This window comes from Mastomys coucha, unplaced genomic scaffold, assembly GCF_008632895.1.
Source record: "Mastomys coucha isolate ucsf_1 unplaced genomic scaffold, UCSF_Mcou_1 pScaffold4, whole genome shotgun sequence".
NCBI classification, from domain to species: Eukaryota; Metazoa; Chordata; class Mammalia; order Rodentia; family Muridae; genus Mastomys; species Mastomys coucha.
Window position 1 is genome coordinate 5571905 of NW_022196910.1, and position 12232 is coordinate 5584136.

The 12232-nt window shown below is 49.6% G+C and overlaps 1 protein-coding gene across 1 annotated transcript in view; it reads right to left on the reverse strand.

The window, feature by feature from the left end:
- Window positions 1–1866: 1866 nt before the first annotated feature.
- The window catches only part of Rab11b (RAB11B, member RAS oncogene family), a 13468-nt gene continuing 3102 nt past the window's right edge, over window positions 1867–12232 (reverse strand). Inside the window, exons 2-5 of the mRNA XM_031350026.1 lie at window positions 4895–5090; window positions 3964–4157; window positions 3589–3669; window positions 1867–2884 (exon numbers count right to left, since the gene is read on the reverse strand). Of these exons, the coding sequence (XP_031205886.1) occupies window positions 2739–2884; window positions 3589–3669; window positions 3964–4157; window positions 4895–5090 (617 nt within the window). The 3' untranslated portion in view covers window positions 1867–2738. The remainder of the gene's footprint in view (window positions 2885–3588; window positions 3670–3963; window positions 4158–4894; window positions 5091–12232) is intronic.

Below are 12232 nucleotides of genomic sequence, written 5' to 3' on the forward strand. Positions count from 1 at the left end.
GCGTGTGCATCCTATAAGAGCCTATAACGTCTCTAGCTGCAAGCTTTTGACTAGGCTTACAGTACCAAATGTGAACTCTCTTCTGTGGAATGGGCTTTAGATTTAATTGGAAAGAAACTGTCACTCGTACGTCATGCCACTATTGCACCAGTGGGCATATTGCCTAACACGTTAGTACTGTAGCACGCAGGGTCTACAGGCAGAGCTATCAATGACAGTTCTCTACTTAGCTCTGGCACTATGAAAGCCAGGCAGGAAGCTTCCAGATCAGTTCTAGCTTGATTCTTCCATTTCTTACAGTCAAAGCATATGATGTGCGGCATGTACACTGCATGTGAGTACATGTCTACTCATGTGTGCATATGTGTACACTGTGAAAACAGTGTGTACACTCTATGCGGACACATTTGTGTGTGTATATTGCATGTGGCTGTTTGTGTGAACATTTGTGTGAACATTTCATGTTGGTTGATGGGTGCACATTTGTGTGTGCAAATAGTCTTTCCTAAAGTCCAGGTCAGAGGACAGCTTTATAGGGATTCCTCAACCTCCACATGGTTTGAGATAGGGTCTTTCTTGTTTTACCCCTGCAGAAGCTCGTGGGCTAGCTTCTGCATATCCCATCTCTGCCTCTCATTTCCCCAAAGGATTGTTGGGATTACAGGTGTTTGTATTAGTGGGTGCAGCTTTAAGTGAGTTCTGGGATCTACTGAATGTTGGGATCTACACTCATGCAGCACTTATACACAGAGCCATTGGCCCAGCCCAATGACATATACATTTCTTTTTTTAGTGTCATGTGGAAATCAGAGGACAACTTGGAGTTTGTTCTTCCAGTTTTCCAACCCCATTGGCAGTTCTTGCAAGCTGAGTCTTAGACCTGTGCCATCTCCTGTTTATGTCTGCTACAGTCCACCTCCTATCAGTAGCTTTGGCCAAGGGTGAGTTCTGGTTTGTGACATGCCCTGAAGATCTACTCCAACTTCTTCGGGGTTTTTAGTTTTTCTTTTTTCTAATTTAAATTTTATTTTCTTAGACAGAGTCTCATGTAGCTGAGGCTAGTCTTGAACTCCTGATCTCCTGTCACCACCTCCAAAGTATGAGATAACAAGTGTGAGCCACTGTACCCAGCTTGGATCAGAGAGATGTATATGGGATTGACCATCCCCCTCCTTCCCCCCCCAACACACACAAGGAGGCTACATTCATCCCAGAATCAGGAGGCAGGGCACCCCCAGATTCTCTTCATCCAGAGACTAGGGCTTCTAGAACAGCTGGCTGTACTTGGACTGTAAGATTTCCTTCAGGGGTGGAGAAGAACACATCTTGTTACTTACTGACAGGGAGATGGGTTCTGGGAAGTGCCAGTGAAGATCAAGAGCTGCTCACCTTGTAGTCACTGTTGCCCTCTACTGTCCCCATCAGGTGTCAGTCTTGAGTAAAGACAGCCATGGTAGGGCTGACATCACCCACTGCTACCAAGCAAGCCTTCCTTGCCAGGACCCCAGATGAGGAGGCCACTGTTGGCAGCAGATGGAAATGGCGAGCATGCTCATGCTTCCCGTTCACACCAGGGGGCCCCTAGGTCAGTCAATCCCAGTTACAAGCTATTGGGGAAGGCAGGTGTAACTTCTCCTTAAACTGTTCCAAGGAAAGGCTGCCACTTCAGGTCACCAGCATGTCCTTCTTCCATACCCTCCCCTCCTTGGGGCCCAAGATCCTCATCTTACACCCTATTGTGCAAGATCAGCATGCTTACCCACTGCCTTCAGCAGGTACTAGAATAACCTACTTTGGGGGACAAGTAAAAGGGCCCTGGTTCAGGTGCTTCACTTGGTGGAGAGAAAGAAGACAGAGGCTGAGCGGTGGGTTTCTGTACAGAAGTGACTTATACATTTTAGTAACGGGCAACAGTGCAAGGGCTACAGGGAGAATAAGAGTTCGAGAGCTGGGGTTTGGCGTCAATTTTACAAAGTGTATAAAGAATCTGTGTTTCTCTACAATAACAAAAACCAAAGGCTACAAGAGCAGTTGTATATACAAAACACGGAGATATTGCTTCACTTGCAGACAGGTTCCTGACCAGACAAGGAGACGAGACAGAGAAGTAGGGACGGGTAGAGGAGAGCGCTGCGTGCAGAGGAGGAGGGAGAGGGGGCAAGGGTGTCTTCTCCCAGCATAAATCTACAGGCAGGAGCAGGAGTGCGCAGGCCTGGGAATGCTGGAGGCCGTGCTGGCGCTGGCTATGGTGGTGTAGGCAGGAGGCAGAGCCCAGAATGTCCACCTGCTCAGCTTCTGATGCCTGGCTCTTCGGGTATTAGCTCAGAGAGGGTTTGGGATGGGGATGCAGGGCCAGCTGGGTCAACTGGCCAGAGAGGGAAGGAGGTATCGATCCCTGGAGTCTGACTTGGAAAACAGGAGAAGCTGGCTCCTTCCACTCATCTTCCTCACCTCTGGCTGGCCCTGTCCATCCTATCAACCCCCCACCCTGTCAAGACGCCCACAATATCCAAGAGCAGGTACATAAGCAAGGGGCTTTTAGCTTCTCTTGAGCAGGCAGGACAGGAGAGGCCACTGGACTCCTGCTCTTCCTGGGCCATCGGGCTGGCAGGCGGAGCTCACTTGGAGGGTGGGAGCAGCCTGTCCTAGAGGGACAAGGGAGGGGACGGGAGGACACTGGTGAGGGGCTGGCCAAGGACCGAGGACGTGCACGCACGCTGGGTAAAGGTGCAGGGCAGTCACAGGTTCTGGCAGCACTGAAGCTTATTGGGTTTCTGTCCATCGGTGGTGGGTGGCACACTGATGTCCACCACATTGTTGCCAGGGGACTCATCATGGGCTGCACGGTCAGCGATTTGCTTCTGTGACACAATACGGTAGATTTCTGCAACAGGGAGGATGTAGTGAGCAAGCTGTGTACCCTCGTGAAGGCAATTTACTTTTCTGCAGGATACAGGCTAGATGATTCCTAATCTTCAACTTGATAGAACCTAGAATCACCTGGGAGAAGGGCCTCTCTGCATGCCCGTGGGGGGGGAGGGTATCTTGATGACATTAATTGGCATGGGCAGCAGAGCCATTCCCTGCAGGGGACGCTAGACTGCTGAATGGAGAAAGGGAGCTAAGTGGTAGCTTGCACATATCTCCAGCCTCCTGATTGGGATGACGTGACCAGCTGCTTCAAGTACCTTGAGCCGTCAGCCAAAATAAATGCTGAATTTGCCCCCTTTATAGAGTATTTTATCACAGCAATAGGAAACAATGACAATTCTCCACCACGAAATAAGGAACACCTACCACATCACGGTAAAACAGAATTAGTGGCTGGGCTCCTGGAGGTTCCCAGGCACAGGCAAGTGGGCAGGGGCAGGAGTAGGTCACAGAACTGGTCCTACCTAGCCCAGGCTTCTGGTTCCCTCCTTCCCCTGCAGCCTCAGAAGGGCCCATATCACAGGGATTAGGTGAGGACCTCTGTGCTCACGTGCCAGCAAGGGTGAGATATGTCCTAATCCTGTGGGGCAAGGGAGGTCTATACTGGGTCCTACACATAAAGCACCTTCCTTATACCCACCCAGACCCTGCACCCACCTGTGAGGATGTTCTTGAATGCTTCCTCTACATTGGTGGAATCCAAGGCTGAGGTCTCAATGAAGGACAAATTGTTCTTTTCTGGAAAAGAGAAAATTCCCTCTTGATAAGAGGGTCTTGGCTCCCACATCCCTCTCATGATACTCCTGACCATACCTGCCCACCTGCCAACTCAGGCTCCGAAGAGCTGTTGCTAGTAGGTGGGACCAAGAGGTTGACTACACAGGGACAAGAGGCTGAACACAAGCACTATGACTATGAGCCTTGACACCGGAGGAGGTGGGTACCGGACTTCTACATGTTTCTCTGAACCTGTCCAGTCTAGTTCTCAGAGCACAGTCCTACCACTTACTGGCATGTCTGCCACAAGCTTACCTGCAAAGGCACGGGCCTCATCAGTGGGCACAGCCCGAAGGTGGCGCAGGTCACTCTTGTTGCCCACCAGCATGATGACAATGTTGCTATCTGCATGATCCCGCAGCTCCTTCAGCCAGCGCTCCACATTCTCATATGTCAAGTGCTTGGCAATGTCATATACCAGCAGTGCACCCACTGCACCGCGGTAGTACCTGCAGAGTAGGTACAGACATGAACCTTAGACAGGAGGGGGTGGCAGCCTCTTGGGAACCCCAGAGGATGGCCCAAGCACAAGGCCCAGAGTGAGCAGTCATCCTATCTTTGAAGGGGACTTTAGGAACAGGAGAGACTGAGGAGGGAATTTGATGCTCAGTAATAGAAGACACCCAAAGGCCATCAACAGAAGGAGAAGATACAGCAGCTGTGTAGGGAAAAGGCTGCTACCAGGCAGAAGTGCCAATGTCCACTGTGCAAACAGACCTGTACCACAGGTGGGACCATTTCCATCCTCTGGGGACGAAGGACCCATGATGAGGCCATGGCGAAGAAAACGCAAAGCACAACAAATAAGGTGAGGAGACTGTCAGGGGGGCCAGGGGTGCAGAAAGAGGCAGGCTGCGTGGGTCTTAGCAATTAGGAGACAAGATGTATGCTAAGACTGGGAAAAGATGCCAGAACAGGAAAGCAGGTAGGCTGACTGGGTGAGGTTGGGTGAAGATGGAAGGCCTAAGCTAGACCTTCACTGTCCACCCAGTAATAACCTCATGGCCAGGTTACACAATTGGCTGGATATTGGTCTGCCTCTGGGTTCCACAGTTCTCAGGGTACCCTCCTGGTCTCAAACTTTCCATGCTTTATCTAGTTCAGCCCCTACATACCCTTCCAAGCTCCCATGTCACATGCCCACACACCCCTGCTATCTCCAGGTCTTGACCCTAGCTAAACTCACGCAGAGGTAATGGCACGGTAGCGCTCCTGGCCAGCAGTATCCCAGATCTGAGCCTTGATGGTCTTGCCGTCCACCTGAATGCTGCGAGTGGCGAACTCCACTCCGATGGTGCTCTTGCTCTCTAGGTTGAATTCGTTTCTGGTGAAGCGTGACAACAGGTTGCTCTTACCTACACCTGAGTCCCCAATAAGCACCACTTGGGGGCAGGGAGAGAGAGAGAGGGGGGAGGTGAGGATCCAGCAGCACCCAGTGTTCCCATATCCACCCACCAAACCTGCATGGTGGTTCCCTGATTTCTGCCACCCACAGACACGCTGGGAACACACAGGTAAATGGAAGCTTCAGAAACAGTCAGCACAGACGCCTTTGCTTGTCTCTTGTCTTCAGAGAAAGATTGTCCCAGCTAGAATATGGTGATATCCCAGGCCACACTGCAGGCAGGATGGCTGGAGACTCTTCAACCCCCTGGCCTGACAGCTGAGTAAGTCAAGAATGGTCACAGAAAGTTCAGAAGTTGAGTGACCTTGAGCAAGTCACTTAACCTTTCTGGGCAACCTATTCTACATGTGTGATCAGGAGGTCAGTTGGCCTACTTGAAAGATAGAAATGAGAGTACACAGAATCAGGACCTGGCCAGCATGCAGTACACAGGCAGAGACACAGGTAAGCATGTCATTACTACTCTGGTTTTGTTCAGGGCACAGGATGGGTTAATATCTATTAGAGTTTGGACTGGTGTTTGAAGTAACAGGAAGCAATACTCTTCCCCTGTCCATGCTTCTTCTCCAACTGCTTCAGACAAACCAACTTTCATTCACCTGTAACACTGACAGTTAAATGAGCAACAGGAACATTCGTTCTGGCTGCAGCCTAGACACAGCTGGCCATCACTCCTGCCTGAGGTCAGGATTACTCTACTCAGTGCTCCTAGAGGGTCTCATCACTGTCATCTCTGTGTGTATGGCTTCCTTCAGCCTAAAAGTTAGCCTTGTAACAGTGACAGGCAGCAAAGGTCTCTAGCCCTGTGCAGCTGGAGCCAATCATGAAGATATAAACCTAGGGCTGCAGCTCAGAGGGTAGACTGTCTGCTTACCATGGGTCAAGCCCTCCAGCACTGCATAAACTGAGCATGGTGGTGCATGCCTGTAACAACAGAACTGTAATATCAGAACTCAGGAAGTGGAGGCAGGCAGGTTAGAAATCTAAGATCTTTAATACCAGCACTTGGGAGGCCACCCTGGTGTACGTATAAAGCTCCAGGCCATTCAAGGCTACACAGTGAGACCCTGTCTCAAAAAGACATGCCTGGCCCCACCCCCATTAAAAAAAGAAAGAAAGAAAAAAAAAAGGAAGAAATAAAAGGTCATTTTTGGCTACCTAAGAAACTTCTTGAGGCAAGCCGGAGCTACATAAGAGAGACAGTGTCTCAAAACAACAGTAACAAAATGGAAATCTATTCCAGAATGGCTATCAGGACAATATGGCTAGGAGAGATAAAGTATTATGGATTAAAGCTCCCCATACAGGATACAGGTCATCACACCAGTAGACAGACTATGCAGGAGAACTGACTGGTGACAGGCTCTAAGGTAAGCCCTAACCTGGCTTGGAAGGCTAAGTCTCCAGGGGCTGAGGCATCCAGGCTCTAGGGCCTGGGAGGGCTGTTCTTAGTCCCAGGATTCACCATACACGTGTTCACATGGATACAGTACAGATGTGATCAGCAGTAGGCATCTAATCAGATACCTCAGTCAGAAATCTCGTGGTCCCTGAAAGCAGAGGTGTGGAACTCTGTAGCTGAGGTGGGCCTACCAGTGGAGAGCCAAGGGCGGGAGCTGTAGGCATGGTCACCCAAGGCCTGAGGAACAGGAAAGAGTATTCACCCAGGATCTGGCTTCCAGCCTAGGGAGAGGCAGGCCTGGCAGGGCCACAGACTGAACCTGAGCTCACTGGCCCTACTGAGTGTATGAGAGACAAGCAGTAGGAGAGCTCTCAGGGGGAACTTAGGACCTACCTGGGAGTTTTAAGACCTGGAGGGCCCAAGGCACCAAGAGGTAGCCCCCTTCCCCTCCTCCAGCCACAGTGAGTTGCTCAGTTTTACATGTCTGATTTCTCTTTCTTGAAAAGAATACATTTTTGTGGGGTGAGGAGAAAGAGGAGAGTAAGAGGACATGAGACAGGGTTTTACAATGTAGCCCTGCTGACCCGGAACTTCTCATCTTCCTGCCTCAGTCTCCTAAGTGCCAGGATTATAGGAGTGTACCAAAAGGCGAGGCTAAGAATACATTCTCCATGCTTTACCACTCCAAGCATTGCCCTAATTTTCTCCTTTCTGCACACTTAACCCCTAGAAAGTACTATCTATACTTCTGTCTCTGCCTCCAGTTCTCCAAGGCCTCCTAGGCCCCAGACAGAGAGCACTGTCATCCAGGGTATGGGGAGTGGGAGGTGCATCCATCTTTGGATCAGGACCCATCGATGCAGAGGACAAGATACAGCCAGGCAACAGACTTGAGGCTGAGCTCACTGGCTCTGCTAAGCAGGCTGAGGAGCACATAATAGGAAGAACCCTCAGGGGGAACTCAGGGGCCCCCAATGAATATACCAACCTACAGACATCTCAGTGACTACAACAAGAAAGAGGTCAACTATCAGTACCTTGTCCCCATGCAGCAGCTCACTGTCTCTTCCTGTGCTCAGCGATGCCACACTGCCCATCTTAGAGCTGCTGCAAGCTATCCTACTTGAAAATAGAAGGAAGCCACATGACTGGGTCCCCAGGTGACCCTATCCAGGCTTCGGCTGCAAATACTGCTGGTGACTCTTACATTAACCTCCATTCTGCAAGCGCAGATTGGTGCATCCTCTGCCTTTATATCCTGACAGAGACCCACATTTCAAATCAGCACAACAGAATAGAGTCTCCTGCTTACCCAAATCAACTCACTAGGGGCCACCTTCACCTTCCTTGGCTTAATCAATGACTCACTCAACTTGAAAGGTACTCATGCCAACCACCCATAGTCATCTTCAGTTCTTTCTTCCTCTCATACTCTAAGATCAATCCTGCATCCCCTTTGTAACTGAAGGAACACTGGAATGCTTCTGGGGACCAGTAATACAATGCTGTTTCCATGTGGGTTCCATCAAGTGGCTTCAGATGCCAAAGACATACAGAATTATACCTATATGTGTACTTTCTTTTGAGATAGGGCCACATGTAGCCCAAGCTGGCCTCCAATTCACTACGTACCTGAGAAATACCTAGAAATGCCTACCTGGTGTATTTGATATTAGGGCTGAGAATCCAGGGTCTCATGCATTCTAGGAAAGTGCTCTACCAATTAAGCTACATCCTCAGCCCCGTATATGTGCTTGTTTATATAAATTCAATTGCTGGACAAAGTAAGTGTGTGTGTGTGTGTGTGTGTGTGTGTGTGTCTGTCTGTCTGTCTGTCTGTCTGTCTGTATTCCTACTCCTTACTACCTTCAAAGGCCAGGTTGTCATCTTACACTGTTATCACAGTATCAGCCTTCTCTTGAGGTCCCAGCCAAAAGCTTGTACTCCTCATAGCCACAAGAAAACATCTGTGAGCACTAGAGCCACATAGCTTGCCCCAGTCAGGGACTTAGGAGCCTTAGAACTTAGATGGGTCCTAAGTCCCTAAGAATCAAAGCCCAGGTCCTCCCTGGGGCCTACAAGGTACAACACTATGTGTCCTGATGCCTCTTACCCTTCCTTCTCTCTCCCACGTGCTCTAGCCAGCTACATGGGCTCCTTGCTCTGCCCCTAATACACCAAGCACAGTCCTAACTTAGGACCTTTACACAGAGTATTCTTGCCTGATCATTCTTTCTCTGACCCTCACCTCATGTCTTTGTAAGCCCTTGGATGCCACCTGGTCAAGAAGCCCTCTCCACAATCCTATTATAACTCTACTTTTCCAGCCTCCCCCATTCTCTGTCCTCGCCCCTAAGCCCCCAGCTCTTGCAACCCTCACGTGTCTAGTTTCACACGTGTCTAGTTTTGTTTTGTTTTGTTTTTTTGTGGCTATCTGCCCCATATGCAGGAATCTTGGGAAGTCTTGTTCCCTGTTGTATCCCCATGCCTGGCACAGGGCCTGGCATACAGCAAGTGCCAACAAATGCCTGTGGAATAAATAAGCACACCTCAACGCAGCTGGAAGGGTCTCCCCTGCCTACCTTGTCTGAATCCACCTGTGACATAATGGGAGGATGCCAGGTCACACCCCCAGGGCACAGGTGAGGATGGGAGCCCAACCCATTTCACCTTCGGGGATGGTTGCTTTAGAGCCAAGAACAGTAAGACTGAGACAGGTATAATGAGGAGGCAGGCGTAGTGATACATGCTTAGACTTCCAGGACTAGGGAGACTGCAGCAAGGGAACTATGAGTTTAAAGACAGCCTGGGCTACACAGTAAACTCAATGTCAGCTTGAATTACATTTTGAGTCCCTGTCTCAATGGACAAACAGTACTGGAGATGCTGCTCAGTTGGTACAGTGCTTGTCTAAATATGCATAGAGCCCTGGGTTCTATTCCTAGCACTGCATTAAACTGGGTGTGGTGGGCATAAAGCCAAGCCTGATGGTATAACCTGAAATCACTCTGGAGATAGAGGCAGAAGATCAGAAGTTCATTATCATCCTTGGTTACATAGTGAGTTTGAAACAGGCCTAAGCTTCATGAGACTCAAAAACAAAATAAGCCTGGTATGGTGGCACATGCCTTTAATCCTAGCACTTGGAAGACAAGTATAGGTCATCCAGGGATACACTGTGAGACCCTATCTCAAAACTAACCCACAAAAACAAAACTACAAACAAACACCCCCCCCCGCCCCGAATCCACAAACTAATTACTAAGAGAGGGAACAAAATGAGGCTGTCAAGATGACATACACCACCTCATACAGCCCATTTTATAGAAAAGGAAACTGAGGTTCAGTTGAGGAATGAGGACTAAGGATCAAAGCTATGACCAGGGAAGTGGAGGAAAAGCAGGAGTCAGAGCCTGTGTTTATCTGCAGATTTGCCCCCAACCCCCAATCACATTCCCCAAGCAATGTATGTCCAGAGCAACTTGCCTGGAAAAATGCCTAGACAGAATCTGGAATTCAGGTCTCCGGAACAAGGCCAGTGTGCCCCAGCCTGCCTATTTCCCAGGTTCCAATCACCTGGGATAGCCAACAAGCTCTGACTCATTGTCAAGATCCAACAGTCTGTGAGACTCCTCAGTTCAGGCTTTTATTCTCCATGCAGACTATCACATGGCCTAGGTCATAAGACATGTAATGACAGGCTCCTTCCAAGACTCTGTGGGTAGCCAGTATAAGAATGTCAAGTTCTGGGAGGGGGCAACATTTGGGATATAAATAAATAATTAATTGAAAAACAAGTCAAGTTCAGAGAAGGATAGATGTGGAGCTAGTAGACAAGAGCCTATAACCCAGAGCCAAGAACTTCCAACCACACACACCTGGTTGGTTGGGGTACTGACTGACTTCTGAGCCATCCAGGAACAAGCTGGGCTGCAGGAACCACTCTCCACAGCATCCACCCTTCACTTCCTTCCCTCAGGAGCTGCCACAGCCAGGAGAACTTTGTTCCTCATTCTCATGCCCACAGGAGTAACATGGAAAATGTGCCCTGCTCAGGAGGTCTCTCACACCCCTGCTGCCTTCCCAGTCTTGCCTCTGTTGCACAGCCTCAGGGACCCTTAGCCACAGCATCTGCACTATGACCAGGACTGTACCTTGAGCCAAGCTTATGCCCAAATGACTCATGGGCTTATGCTTAGCAAATTCTCAGGGCCACCCCAGGGACAGATACAAATGTCAATAATCCCACTGCAGTTAAGGATACTCAACCCTGGAGAACAAATCCCCAGTCCAAGGTTACACACTTAGAACAAGAATGCACAGACCAGCCTGGCATGGTGGTGCGTGCCTTTAATCCCAGCACTTGGGAGGCAGAGGCAGGTGATTTCTGAGTTCAAGGCCAGCCTGGTCTACAGAGTGACTTCCAGGACAGCCAGGGCTACACAGAGAAACCCTGTCTGGAAAAACAAAACAAAACAATGCACAGACCAGGCTGAGAGTCAATAGGTCATGCCCAGGGGAACAGCAGGAAAGCTAGGCTGCTCAGGTCATCCCTGGCACAGGGTGCCCGATATACCAGAGTGATGACTGGGCTGGCTCTACATGTAGAATGGGTGTGAAATGTTATTGTCAAGAAAACAAGTGATCAGTTGTCTTGGGAAAATAATGGGCCCTTCAGGACACAGCCCCAAGCATTTCCAAAGAAGTTGATGCTTTGTTGGCTGGGAAAAGGTCCCCCTGGATATGCCATTTGGCTGCTTCAACAGGCAAGCCCAGTTGGCAAAAACAAAGATCTGACACTTCCTCGGAAGCCCTGGATGCTCTGACCTGTCCTATGCTAGGATGGCCCTCATGGAGACCCTAGAGAGGGAAGGTGTACTCTAGGAAGTGGCTCGAACTATTCCAGGGACTGGCACAGGGGAGGATTCTTGCCTTAATCTCTGAGGCTAGTGAGAGCCACTAGCACAGCAGGCCTGGTAGACATGCTGCCTAGTCTGATGTACTTGGCAGAGGATTATAAATTCTAGGGCTAGCCCTGTCCCTGGTGTCTAGTCATTTCTATGTCCTTGGGCAGGGGTAGGTACGACTCAAAATAGCAGAATCCCTGTGCTTCCCACATAACTTATGTCCTTGAAGACAGGGTGGGCACTAATGGCTGGGTAACCCTAACTCGATGTTCCTCAGAGAAGTCACAGCTATCCCTGGGGACCTACCAGCAGGTTGTGAAAATGGCCAGTGGCTGACAGGAGAAAATGCTCGGAGAAGAAGCGTGAGGATCTATAATTAGGTACAAATAAACAACCTCACTCCTGGGGCAGAAGAGACTATTTATGGAGGAAAACAAATGGCATGTGGCCACCTACTCTTGAGACCTCTTGGCCTTAGCCTTAAGGTCAAAGGAGCCAAAGTGTGATGTGGCTGCCAAAAACTGTGTTTGTGTATGAGCAGCCTGTGTCTCAAGCACAGACTTGTGGCCCTCATTTCAAAGAAATGTGCTGAGAGTCTAGGATGAGGAGGTAGAGACAGGCAAGTTGGTGGATCCAGCAGAAGGGTTTGGGGGTGAGGCAGGGCTCCAGACTACTACTAGACTTCCTGAATTTCTACGGGTGGCAAACAGAGCCACAAGTGACAAAATCAGCCTGTCAACACTTTCAGTGCAACCATAGATTTTTTTTTTCTTGAGACAAGGTCTTGCTACGTAGCCTAAGCTGGCCTTG